This window comes from Myotis davidii, unplaced genomic scaffold (assembly GCF_000327345.1).
Source record: "Myotis davidii unplaced genomic scaffold, ASM32734v1 scaffold135, whole genome shotgun sequence".
NCBI lineage: Eukaryota > Metazoa > Chordata > Mammalia > Chiroptera > Vespertilionidae > Myotis > Myotis davidii.
In genome coordinates, this window is record NW_006289813.1 from 3,539,846 (window position 1) to 3,554,082 (window position 14,237).

General features: G+C 35.3%; 1 protein-coding gene across 1 annotated transcript in view; it reads left to right on the top strand.

The window, feature by feature from the left end:
• ADAMTS6 (ADAM metallopeptidase with thrombospondin type 1 motif 6) overlaps positions 1–14,237 on the top strand; it is a 225,449-nt gene that overhangs the window by 184,602 nt on the left and 26,610 nt on the right. The window contains exons 20-21 of the mRNA XM_006762487.2: positions 4,224–4,353; positions 13,074–13,278. Of these exons, the coding sequence (XP_006762550.1) occupies positions 4,224–4,353; positions 13,074–13,278 (335 nt within the window). The remainder of the gene's footprint in view (positions 1–4,223; positions 4,354–13,073; positions 13,279–14,237) is intronic.

Genomic DNA, 14,237 nt, shown 5'->3' on the forward strand with positions numbered 1-14,237 from the left:
TAGTCACTCTTTCTAGTAAAATTCAAGTGGTAATTTCTGTGTATTGAGTACTCTCTTTCCACTTTTAAAATAGTGAACTGCCCTGAAAAAAGCAACATATTGCTAAAAGGATTATACATGAATTTATAAAATTAAGAGAGAGAGATGGGACATGAGGACATTAAGCAGCTTGCAAGGGGAGTAGAGGAGGGACTGAAATGGAGATGAGAAATGAAGAGGAGCTGTAGTCTCAAGTGCTCATTTGGGCTTGGCCCTAGGACTGTGGCTGCTAAGCAAACATCCCGTGCTCTTCACGGGAATCATCGCATAAACCTAGAGCAAGTACAGCAGGTGAAGGAGTTCATCCAGGACTCAATTGTTCCAAAATATTAAAGCCATTTCTTGATGTGTAGCTTAGGACAGTGATTCAAGTTGAGTACTTCTCTCTCCCATTAGACAAGAGAACCTTTGATGGACAAATGGATCATCTGTAACTTTTAGCTATTGGCAAAAAGTTAAATATAAGATCTGACAAATTTAAATTTTTAGACTGAAAGTAAGGCTTATGTTTCCATGTTAAGAGCCATCATATTTGATTCTTTAAATATAAGTAAAGTAAAAGTCTCTACATAAGATATACCCATTTTAGAGATTTTAAAGTATTGCTAATATATGCCCTGTATTGCTAATGGCATTTTTGTACTTAAATTTTATAATATGAAACCACTAATTTTTTAACCATAGAAGAGGTACTGCATTTAACAAAAGAATAGGTATAGAGTTTGCTACCAGTACCATTAGGTATTTAAGGATAAATATAATTAGTGCAGTTTAAAATTTGACTAATTAAATTCTGCAGAACATCTGCATATCTCGAGGGGATATGGACACTAAAAGCCACTAGAATTTTGTTTTCAATTAGGTGTATATGGACTGGTCATGTGGACATTTTATGTTTTTGGGTACAAACTATAAGTCTTCAGATTTAAAAGCATAGTGACTTTGTGTAACTGGATGTAATTATACCCAACAGGGTTTAAATAAACTTCTTAGCAATGTTTTACAGATTACTAGAAACTGTGTACAAGAGGCTTGGTAATATAAAGATTCTAAACTCAATCATTTCTCTTGTTGACTTAGTTTATATTATTTCTAGTTGATCTGTATTTTCTACTTTCTAAAGTTAAATGCTGCATTTTTCTTAATCCAAAAGTATGTGATTAAAAATCTGTCCAATTAGGTACATTGGTTTAGAAAGTTATCCTGTTGCTATTCACTTAACAAGAAAAAAATTCTGTAAACCCACCAAGTGTGAGGGTAAAAGTTGGAAGGAAACTTCTGTGCTGTTGGAGGGAGATATTTCATTGTTGTGGAAATATTTGGAATAGATTACTAGTATAGTCAGTTCTTGAGTGTGAAATACCACACTGTCTAATATAACATTTTAGAAGAAAATTAATAAAAGATGAATGTGAAGAAAAATGCGCCTTCATATAATATGGAGTAATTTCAGCTGTTTATTCAAGGTAGTATTCTAAAATTATGAAACTGAAATACACCTCAAAATTCCCTAATTCTTAGTTTTTAAGAAGTCAGAGGGGCATGACCAAAATTAAGTCTATTTGTAATTCTTAGCACTTAGTCAAATATCTCATAAGAAGAACAGGGCCTTGTATTAATAACTATTCTGTGTGAATGAATGAATGAATGAATGACCTGCTGACCACATTTAGCTGGCATTTTTGGTTTATGTACTACATAACTTTAATCACTGGATCCCACCAGAAACTATTTTGTGCTTAATTTTTTTCCCAAAAGTATTTTATGCAAAATAGCCTTAAAAAGAAACGTCTACAACAAAGATATAAAATTGTGGATAATTTTTATTTTGTTCTTTCTGGTTTTGTGTATTTTTCAAATTTTTAACAATGTTATATAGCTAACTATTTTCAAATACATGGCTAAAATCTATCTTAAAATGAAATACAAATTTCACCTCTCGTAGCTAACATCTCATCTGTGATAGAAATTACAGAAGCCTTGCTTTTACATTAAAGGCTACTTTAAAAATTAATGTAATTATAACCAAACAACATGTCTAGGATTAATTTAAAGGAAGTAGACTTTTATCTTAACCTGAAGAAACCAAATTAATGTTACTGCCATGGATACAGAGCAACGTCAGTTCCATTTTGTAGTATCCTTTTCTGAAAAACAAGCAAGATACTAAGCTGAATGCCAACTTTCTTCTTGCAAGTATAATCACATTGTAATTATGATTAAACATATTTATAAATATTGGGTAAAAATGTTACTCTAAGTATAATCATGTTTGAATGACTGGAATAAAAAGAGCCATGCTAACCAATAAAAATAGCCCCTTGCTCTCCCTGATAGGAACTTGAACCCGGGTGTATGGATACTCTGAGCCACTCACTGTAGCAGTTGGCAGTTGAATCCTGTGACTAATGGTAGAGGTTTTTGTCTAGGTAGATCAGATGGACTTAGTTAGATATCTGCCCACTGGAATGACATAACAGGGAGATATCTGATGAATATTGTGAAACATCTGTGAATGGATCACAGCTACGCCTGGATGTGAATCATTCTTCCCCCCAAAATCTAAAGTTTAATAGTTAAAAAATTCCAAACTGTTATCCCATAAACTGAGATGTTTGGCCTATTTTAGGAGTTGGGAGGGAATGAATACAACGCATACTCTAAGACATTTTGTCAGTAAGTCATTTGGCTGTGTTTTAAACCTCTAAATTTAGGAGAGCCTAAAAACTTGTTGAAGGTCATCAGTGAGAGCCTGGGGTCAGTGCAAATAATAAAATACACCTTCTTCAATTGATCGCCACCAGAGACGACAGCACTTAACAGTTTTCCTGATCAGGGGATTTCTTATCTTTAAATTCAACTTGGTTAAAAGTGTGCAAAACATGATGGAGGCACTCCCACCTCACAAGTCCATGACTTTTAAGGGTCCTGTGGGGAGCATTTGGTATGCAGCTCTTTCGGTGACAGTTTCCTTTACTGAACGATCCTATTTCACATTGATTTTCCTAATTTGCTATTAAACTCTTTTCTTTAGGCTACTACTAAAAGTAATAGAAAAAAGGCAAAACTGGAGGTTTGTGTGAGGCTAGCTAGGTGTGAAGCTGTGATTTCCTAGGTACTGCTCATGCTCCTACCTGGTTATTGAGACAGGGTGGTGAGTAGGGGGATAGCTTCGTCTGCTTTTATTCCAATTCCAGGAGCAACCTGCTACCTCTATATCAACTGAAATCTTTTCTTGTCGTTTGACCTTTTCTCTGACATTTTGATAGACTTATCTTTGCTTCTTTTGATTCTTCTTTTTGAGCCTGCATAAAGTCTATTGACCAGGGATGTTCACAAATCAGAGTGTGTCTGTGTGTTGTGTATGTCTTTGTACTTTGTGACATATGAGCGAGTTGTGGTTGGATGTCTTTGCCAATAAATAACAATCATACTTAGAATTGTACATATTTTATAATGAGAATGTTTTAGCTATGGCAAACATTTATAAGAGTTTTTAAGAATGAGATAAGTATTTTTGTAAGTTCAGATTTTATGGAATATGTATGCATCTGTTTAACAATGGTATAATCAATGGGCCCAACTCCTTTAAAGTAGATTAATGGGTTGTAGTCCAAAAGTTCTCTGCGATCTTTAAATTCTAGACTTTGTGGGCTGTTTGAAAAACAAATATATAAATGGAAGAAAAGAATGAAATGTGTGAATATCATGCGCTTCTAACAAAGACTAAATTAATTGGATTTGTCCTACAAAATATCAAAACGTAAATGCACCCCTATTGTTTTGTTTTAAAATAGATATACAGCCATTGTTTTGCATTGAAATGGATATTCACACATTTTATCTGATGATATTTGGGGCAATGAAGATTTTTTTTTCTTTTTTAAGGAAAGCATGAAGAAGATTATACACATGGGACTGCTAATTATTTAAAATCACCAATAGTTTCTTTTCTGAACTTGAAAACAGTTATGTTACTAAACATGAGAACAATAATTTTGCCTAAATGTGCAGTATAATGACCAGGACTTCTCTCCCTTTTTAGAGAAGCAGTCAAGTGCTTTTGGAACAGAAAAGACAGCAGCGATCCAGTGAGGTTGATTCCTCACAGAGGAAAGCTGTGCATACCTAACTTATTGGAAGGTAAACTACTCTTCAATTCATTATGTTCTCCTTTTCTCAAGGTTTCCAAAAACAGGAGGTGGTCTGCAAAAGAGTGGATGATAGCTCTACTGTCCAGGACAATTACTGTGACCCTGACACTAAGCCACCTGAAAAGCGAAGACGCTGCAATATTGAGCCATGCTCACCTGAGTAAGTAAAAGAAGTGAGAATTATTTTCTTCAAGTGCAAAAAGAAAAACATTGGATGTTCACATTTGGAAACATATATTCATATTATGTGATTAAATTAAACAGAGAAAAGGGAATAAAACATCACAGCGGGTAGAATTTTGATGAGCCTTTCAATGAGGAAAGATGCTTATTTGCGCACAGGATTCAGTTAACTCCTCTGAAGCAGGAACTTCAGTAGGTTGATCCTGGCACAGTGCTGGAAATTATATTTTGTCAGTTGCTAAAGCACAAATCTTTCATATTTTTAACATCTCTGACATTAGGATTTATCTTGCAACTGATTGTGTCTTAAAATAGTAATCAGCATTATTTTTTTCTTTCTTTTTTTAAATATATTTTACTGATTTTTTACAGAGAGGAGGGGAGAGGGATAGAGTTAGAAACATCCATGAGAGAAACATCAATCAGCTGCCTCCTGCACACTCCCCACTGGGGATGTGCCCGCAACCAAAGTACATGCCCTTGACTGGAATCAAACCTGGGACCCTTGAGTCCGCAGGCCGATGCTCTATCCACTGAACCAAACAGGTTAGGGCATTTTTTTTCTTTCTTATTGGTACATAAAATAATAATATCTGAGATTCAATAAAGTATAGTAGATAAAATGTGCAGTTCAATATTTTCCAGGTATTTATTCTAAAGGTCTAAAGACTTGGAACATGGTTTAAAAATATTCTGCATTGGCATATCAGTGCTTTAATTTCTGGCCCAGTTTTAAGTTCTGTCATCCTAGGCATCCTATCTTTGGAGCATAGGGCACAGAGGTATACTTCAGCTTCTTTCTGCTGATTGATGTAGCAATTATAGCTCAGTGTAAAGGGAGGCACAAGGAGAGAATCATTCATCCTAACAATGACTTTCAAAGAATTAAAATTTTAGAAATATGAGTCCTCCTGTTAGTGAGCCACATTTTATAATCTGTAAGAACACAAAGGTTTCTTGTTTGAGCAAAAGGCAGTGACTGTGTGAAAAAAAATACATGGATTCTGAGTTGATCATGCAAATACTGATCTTCATAGGGATTTTGCCTGTTTGACAACTGCAAGACAAAGCACGTGTGAATGGCATTGCATTCCTGTTGCAGAGTAACCATTGTCCTCCTGGTTAACTAATTACTCCAACATGAACTTGATAAAGAAAGAGAGAGTAAGCAAATGCATTTATATGCCCCAGGATCTAAGTAATTTCTTTTTCTAGAAATGATTACAATTAGTTACAAAAACCTGGGACTTACAATGAATAAGGAATTTAGGTCCCATTATAGTTAAAGCAAGATCTTTGTTCTCAATATTTGTTCCAAAACAGTAATGCCTTATGAACTTCCATTATCCAAACTCAATATTTGCCTGAATATTTGATATTCACTACAACTCATCTCTTGAAACTGTTCAGGGCAGTGGCTACCGATTAAGGACACAGGGAGTCTAGAGCAATATAAGTTTTTATTTTAAGAATTTAAAATTTTCATGTCTCTTCTTTATGAAATGTGATCACTATGTAGTTTATTCCTTAAAAGCCAGACATGGGAAAATATATAAATATGACCTATGATACATATTGTAAAGACAAGATATTTAATTGTGTTGTTTTTTTTCCACTTTCCCTCTCTTTTGTTAATTACAAGTTTATTTGAAGCTAAAAAACTATATAAAACAAAATGATGCTCAAAAACCTTGGGCTAAATTTTGAAGTTTTCAGTAAGTTCAACATATTTTCATATAATTATGAGCCTCAACCCATCAACTTAATTCCCTGACACTCAGGATTTTAAGTATTATGTTTGGCATTTGATCAGCCATTTAAGGCATCTGAGTGGGTCTGGTCACACCTGTTCTATTTTGCCCTCAGCTTTTTTATTTGTTAAAGCTTAAATGGTATTCAAACGTCCTTTGAGATTTCAGTGGTTGGTCATTCCATCCCATGTATTTTAGGCTTGGCTATTACATGAAGGTGTGTGTGTGAGTGACACTTCAAGGATAATTGGCATATTTGAATTAACATACATAATTAAAATTAGGTTTTCTCTTTTTGAATTCTGAAAAAGTTATTAACTTTTTAAAATTTGAAGGTGAGAGGATGGGATTTGAAAAAGAAAGGTAAAGAGACTATGAGAAAAAGAAAATTTAGGCTGAGGTATTTTTGGGGGTGGAAGAATTAAAGAACATTTAAAATATCACTCTTTGTTAGTTCATTTTTTCTTAGTTCCTTTTAAATTTGTTCTTTATTCCTTTGAATTCAGACTGTGAAAAAAAACTTTTAAGTCTTCAGAATGGTTGTTGTATATGATTCCCAGTAGACATTGGTATTATAGAGATAAAAATTATAGGAAGACTATTGAATTCACTAAGACTTTATTTAAAAATTTTTTTAAATATTTTTTTGTTGATTTTAGAGAGAAAGTGAAAGGGAGAGGAAGATAGAAACATCAATGATGAAAGAGAATCATTGATTGGCATGAATCCTTTATGCCCCACACTGGGGATAGAGCCTGCAACCTGGGCTGTGCCCTCACCAGGAATTGAACCATGACCTCCTGGTTCATATAGGTCGATGCTCAACCACTGAGCCATGCCATGCCAGCTGGGCTGAATTCAGTAAGATTTTAAATGAGTGTGGAAGAAAGGAGATAGGTGTTTTGTTTTTTCAGATGATGTGATAATTGTATTTGTTGTTTTTAAAAAAATACAGATTAAAACAAAGATTTTAAAATGCAGATAAGTAAAAAAAATTAAAAACACTTATAATACCACTGTTAATACTTTGATGTATATATTTCACAACTTTTTTCTATGTCTGCATAGGCATGTGTATATAACAAAATGTATAATAATATTTATTATACTTTACTAGAGGCCCAGTGCATGAAATTCATGCATGGTGGGGGGATCCCTCAGCCTGGCCTGCACCCTCTTTCAGTCCAGGACCCCTCAGAGATGTCCAACTGCCGGCTTAGGCCCTCGTTCCTTACCACCCGCCTGCTCACTGCTCCTTACCACTTGGTTCACAGCTACCACCACTGCTGTTGTGCTTATCAGCTGTGAGCTGGCTTCTGACTGAGTGGTTTTCCCCCTATGGGAGAGCACAGACCACCAAGGGGCAGCTCCTGCATTGAGCGTCTGGTCCCTGGTTATCAGTGCGCGTTATAGTGACGGGTCGTTCTGGTCATTCTGCCATAATAGTCACTTAGGCTTTTATTATATAAGTAGCCAGTTCTCAACATTATTCTGAACATTAAATATCTTCTACCACATTTAGTAGATATGTCATTGTTTATTTAAATTAGCTTCCCACTGTTAAACAATTGTGGTTGTATCCTAGCTTTTAATCCTTTACAAAACCATAGCATTAAGCATTTTTGCTACTAAAACTTTGCTCTCTGTAATTATGCCCTTATGCTACATGCATAAGAATAGAATTTCTGGTTCAAATGGAAATACAATTTAGTCCTTCAGACACATTGTCAAATTGCTCTCTAGAAAAAACATATGAATGTATACTCCCATTAATAGTATTTAAGAATGTCATTTCCCTAAACTGAACAACCCTGGATATTATTACTTTAAAACTTATCTTTGACTATTTTATAGTAAAAAAAGCCTTGATATCTAACTGCTGTTCTATTTAGTATATCAAATTGCTGATGAGGCTGAACATTAAAAAATTATGTCCAGTGGCCATTACTTCTTTTTTGCTTTTTCTCTTCATGGCCTATCCCATTTTCCTATTGAAGTGTTATTTTATTATTAATTTGTATGAGCTCTTAATGTATTAAGAATATTCACTCTTTTTTCTGTGCTCCAAATAATTTTCCTGGTTTGTCATATGTTTTCCATATTATTCATAGTGTTATGATCTATTTTTATTTATGAGTTTTAAAATATATAGAAAAACTCCCCAAAATTTCTTTCTTTCATTGATACAATGTTTAGGAGGGTCTAAGATTATACTTTCAAAAATTTTTAATGTACACTTTGATCTATCTAAAATATATTTTTCTACTTTGAAAAAAGGATCCTTGTTTATCTTTAAATATTATTGTTTTTTCAATACCATTAACTTAAAATCCTAAATAGTATTTTTCTAATCAAAAAGTATTTTTTCAAATAATGAGATATTTTAAATGTCTTTAAGTCACATTAGAGAGTTTATAAGTAGAGTATTAAAAAATAGAAGGCTGTAAGATTTGTTGTATAAAGAAAATGACGGGGACTAGAAAGACTAGATAAAGGACATTGGTAGAGAAATAATAATAATAATAATAATAATAATAACAAAAACAACAACAACAACAACAATTCATTTGGAAGATCTTGAAGGGCCAGAGGAAGCTTTGCTAGAAAAAATTAATATGCTTAGAGCAGCAATTCTTTTATAAGAAAGAGTATAGTAATGAAGATGGTGAGGTGACATGGGACAGGAAGAAAACAGAATTCTAGAGACATTGAGTGAAAAATGGTAGAATTCATGACAAAGGTTGAAATAATTGGAAAAGGGGAAAGGAGTTGATATTAAAGATATGATTGATAAGAAGCATGACTGATTGAAGCTCCACCAAAAATCAGAAGTAATACTGAGTTGGAATCCAGAGAGAAAGACCAAGAGTTTAGTTTTGACCATGTTGTCTTTTAATAGCAAGAATATTTCTATAAATGACCTCATGTGAAGAATCCTTATGTACTGAATCTTATTCCAGTATGAAACTCGTTTTTAAATTGAGAAAATCAGGAAGGTGAAAACAGTGGAGTGCTATACATTGTGGAAATACTGTGACCAAGCATTAGATAAGTTTTTAGATAAGTCAGTGTGGAAGGCACACTGGGCAAAATGGTTCCTTTTCTAAGGACAACTGGGCAAATTCATATAAAAATAATTATAGCACAAGACAAAATATGCGAAGTGCAATTAGAGAGTTATAAGCAAAAGTGCTAAAGGATTCTGTGGCTGGGGAGAGATTTTTACCAAGGGGCTAGGCTTAATTTAATAGTATCTTTTAGAATGTTTAATAATTATTTGACTCATTGTGCCTCACCCATAGACAAGTATAATTGGTTAAGTTTAGAAAAAGATTCATCAGAGTCCTCTATAAAACTCGGAAATTTAAGACCCAGGAAGAATTATAGAAATCATGTAGGCCAACTCCCATCATTTTACAGATGAGGGTAGCTGATCTCTAGTGATGTTCACACCATTATACGAGACATCACCAACTTTCTAAGTTACAAATCAAATGTCTGCTGGCATTTTAATACTTCTAATTTTGTTTCATCTACACATTCTCAATTGCCACAATTTCAGAGAAGTTTATTACATTGATTTTTTTTTATTTAGGAAAAGGTTAGGGCATAGAAGCTTCTGCTTAATATTAGACTCACTTGCCAATTAGCTGAGGAAAGAGCAATTCTTCTTTTCTTTCTTTTTTTTTTTAACCAACTTCTTGTTTTGAAAATTGTTCTAAAAACTATTTTAAAGCCTAGGAAAGTTTTACTATTTACAAGTGGTTAATAGTTACATACTTGAACCTCTCTGAGTAAAGATGTTACGGTCAAATTCTGAAGATTCTTTTTCATTTTTCTATGTGGTATTTATAAAAAGTTTTGATAACTAGACCCTTGACTCTGGGATAAAGGTTGGAAAATCTCAATACGCATTTCAACCTCTCAATCTCTTTCACTCATAATCCAAATATCTAATATAAATTTATTTTTATGTGCTCTGCCATTTCCCTTTAAGTTAAAAAAGCAAAAATAATATTCTGGTTTTATGATGAGTTCTTTCTTTTAAAATATTCTGGTTAACCAAAGTTGGGGAAAAGTTTTTTTCTAGTGTCTCTCTTATTTCCTCCTCCCATTAATATTATTGTTTGACCTATTAATGTACAGATACTGCAAATTAAATTACATAGGCCGCACCAAGCACTTTTATTCCAGACACTCAAATATGAATCCACTAATTGTTAGTGTCTAATGGATATGAGGGAGCTTGTGAAGATGAAGACAGTTTGGCCACCGTGTCTTCAGCTCAGGGAGAAACATCTCCAGTATTGTTCAGGCGATAACGATAATGTTCAGCGAGTGACATTCCCAGAGAGAACTTTTGTGTTCAGATTTTTACCACCGAATCTAGAGGAGGAAAAGAAGTAGGGGGAATGTCATCAGAGGGTCAAATACATGGAGAATGCAGGTGAAGAAAGCTGTCTTCAACTGGACAAGGGAGTGGAGAGACTGAAACAGGAAATGCAGTGGTAAAGTTGCAAAACTATGTAAGTACTTGGAGTGTGATTTAATCCTTCGGAGAGACATGGGGAGGGATGATTTTCTGAGCAATAAGGATGCAACAGAAACTGACTATGATGCCTGAAATCAAAGTTATAGTCAGAAGGGAAATGGGGAGGGTGCTTAATACTTTTACTTTCGTACATTCCAAGTTAAATCTGGAGTGACACATCTCAGCTAAGAGATGGTTGGCAATAAAGGAGAGGACAGAGAATAAAAAGGCGGAGGTGGCCCTGAGCTGGTGCAACAAAGAACAGCAACACCCCCTGAATCACTGCTGTTATTCTGGGCACCTGTGTTTAATTTGAGGGCCTCCATCCCTCTTACATTATGAGACCTAATGAGATCATGGCTGGAGGTGGTATGACTGAACATTTTGTGGCTGAGTATACACATTTCTGTTTTATCCCCTAATCTTGGTGATGAAATCACTGTTGCGAATTGAATCAGAGTTTCAGTATGGCTGGCATGCAAGTTATTATTCTCAGTACACATTTTCCTCTTTACCAAAAATGGTACTAACATCATGGAATCATGTTCATCTGTGGAAAACAAAACAGAAAGAAGATGAAAACCACTTTAAACCTTCTCTGGAAAATGACTTAGAAAAAAAAGGTTAATATCAGATTTTTAAAATTTAAGATTAAATTATTATACTTTAAGTCAATTTGAGGTTGAAAATTTTTGGATTTTGACAAGAAGCTGAGAATCTGATTAATTATGATACCTCTAATTGCTGGTTTTCCTCTATAAGTAAAGATAATTCAAATAATAATAGACAAAGGACATTGTGGCATATTTGGCTAAATGCAGGCTCAAATTTAGGCTGCTAATACTCTGACTTCACTAAGGTACCATCTTCCACATATAAAACTGGCACAATGAGCTAAGGTTGCTAAAATAGTGAGCAATTGGTTCTTAAATGTTCAGACTCTTCTCTCTGGTTAGTTGCCCACCCAAACGCATGAGCATATCCACTGATGATAGTTGCATGATTTATAGTCATGGATTGAAGAAAACGTGACCAAGATTCTACTATTTAGCTGTTGTTAAAAGTGAAATTCGGTGGAAATAGCAACTGATGGGGAATCAAGTCCTAGTTCCGTCATTGCTGTTTTCATGACTTTGGAGAACCATTTTCCTAACACAAGGTATTATGTTCTTCTCTAAAACAAAGCACAATGCCTTGAACACAGTAGGCATTCAGCACATATTTATTAAATTAAATACAACAATATGTCAGCCAGGACTCTGGTTGGAAATAATACAGTTTCAATTTCAGCTAGCTTCAGCACATAAGAGGGTTTGCTGGATTATAGGACAAGTCTCAGGGAACTACAGGAATGGACCGAGCTTGAGGCATGGCTAGAATGAAGAGCGCACACACCATTAGGACTCTAGCTCCTCTGCATTCCTTCAAACCAGCTAATTCCTCTTTAAGGCCACCCGCAGCTCTTACCTTTGTGACCAGAAAGGAAAGGGGTCCCTTTTGCTCTAGTTGAAATATAAAAATTCTAAAGCCAAATTGTCATTGATCTGATTTGCATCACAATTCACACCCCTTGGACCAATTAATGTGTCTCAAAAGTGAGTCCTGCGGAAGTTTTACACACACACACACACACACACACACACACACACACACACTGAAGTTATATGTATGAAAGTTCTCTGATGACTTTAGGGAAAAGGAGTGGTGTACCCATAAATGAGAGATGTTCACCTTGTTAAGATATTTCAGTTTCTTCCCTCTTTAGCTGGGTAGAAGTTATTTTTAGGAGTAAAGGGGTCAAAGCAAGGAGCTGATGCTTTCACAGAGCTGGCTCAGGGCTCTGCTCTTCCTGCAGGTGTTTAAGACTGTCATGCCTTCAGGGTGGACACCTGAGCCTCCTCTACCACCATAAGGAAGGGAAGGCCCTCTATCCCCTACAGAGCCTGACATTCATGTCTGGGAATCAGAACAAATCTCTAAGTTTTAGCATAAAATCCTGAATCCCCTCCCTCCTATGAAGAGCCAGTCGTTAAACATTTATAACACATGACTGGCAGCTTCATATATTGCCTTATTTAATCCTCATAACAGTCTCACAATTGTATCATTATCCTCATTTTAGAAATTAATAAAAAAAGAGAAGAATCAAAGAGGTTAAAAAATACATTCTGCATTACTTACTTGAATGTAGTTTTGCCTCTTCTAAAACCCGTGCACTACAGTTTAGGAGGCACCTGACGGTGAGTTATTTTTTCCTTAGAAGTTCTATTTGTCACTGTCACATCAACAACACTGAAATGTCAGCTGTTCTAGGAAAAGGATGTAGTCCGTTGACAAAAGTGCCTTCACTCAGCTGGAAATCTCTGGCTGCACTGAGGAAATTCTCTTCTGTGTTTCTCCCACTTCTTGCTGCAGGTGGTTCATTGGTGATTGGTTGGAGTGTAGCAAGACTTGCGGCGGCGGGATGCGTACCAGGGCAGTGCTCTGCGTCAGAAAGATGGGACCTTCTGAGGAGAAGACACTGGACTCCAGCGCTTGCTTAACGCACCGGCCCGTTGAAAGAGAGTCCTGCAACAACCTGCCATGTCCGCCTCAGTGGGTGGCTTTGGACTGGTCAGAGGTAAGGAAATCAGAAGCTGTATGTTTTGAGATGTCTTAACTATTAACGCCAAAGCATTTCATATTAAGGACACCTGAGCATGTGAGCATCTTAGAACTCAGTCGTTCAGGGGTATAAAACAGTGAATTTGGCCATGTTATATTTTATTGCTGCTTATCAGGAAGTAAGTGTTTTGGGGTCAGGGAAATCAATGAGAAACTAGTCTGATTCAAAATAAGCCTAAAGTGAATTTGAAAGAATATTATAGTGAGATATATATCATATAAGTGGTTTTTCTTTTTTTACTATCCTTGAACAGCCTCATAGGCTCAGAATTAGTGACATATCTTTTTTTCCCAAGTAATCTTCTAGCCTAACTACATAACTCAGATATGAATCTTTGTCAATTTATTATCACTTATTATACAAAGAGAAGAAACCTGGAGCTGAGGTGTAACACACCAAAAAGTCAAATTTAGATTCTTTCAGTACCTCCATGTAAATGGTCATTGGGGAAGACCTGATTAAAATAATGTTTTTCTGGCAGCCATGTATAGAAAAGAGCCTAATATAACTAGAGGTCTCAAAAAAACAGTCTCATGAAAAATGAGGTAAGAGGTAGAGTTCATTCTTAACTCCTTATTCTGCAGGAGACATAGACATAGACACTCTATACCATTCTCCACATTTCCCAAAGGAAAGCTGAGTCCTTCTGTAGTGTTGGTTAATGGTAAGAAGGATGAGTTATATGGCTAATGGTCATTCTTCTGGCTGGCAAAACAGGATGCATTTCTTCCTAGAAACATTATGGTACTTGTTTTAGGTGTTTTCTATAGACCTCATAAATTTCTTAAAAAATAACAAATTTGCTATTTAGAAACCTCTGGATGTAACTTTCCCCTTGTGACTCTTACTGCTTGAGTGGCCTTAGTTTGCTAGAGGTATGGGGCTCACAGAGGGATGTGGAAATGGAGCTTTTG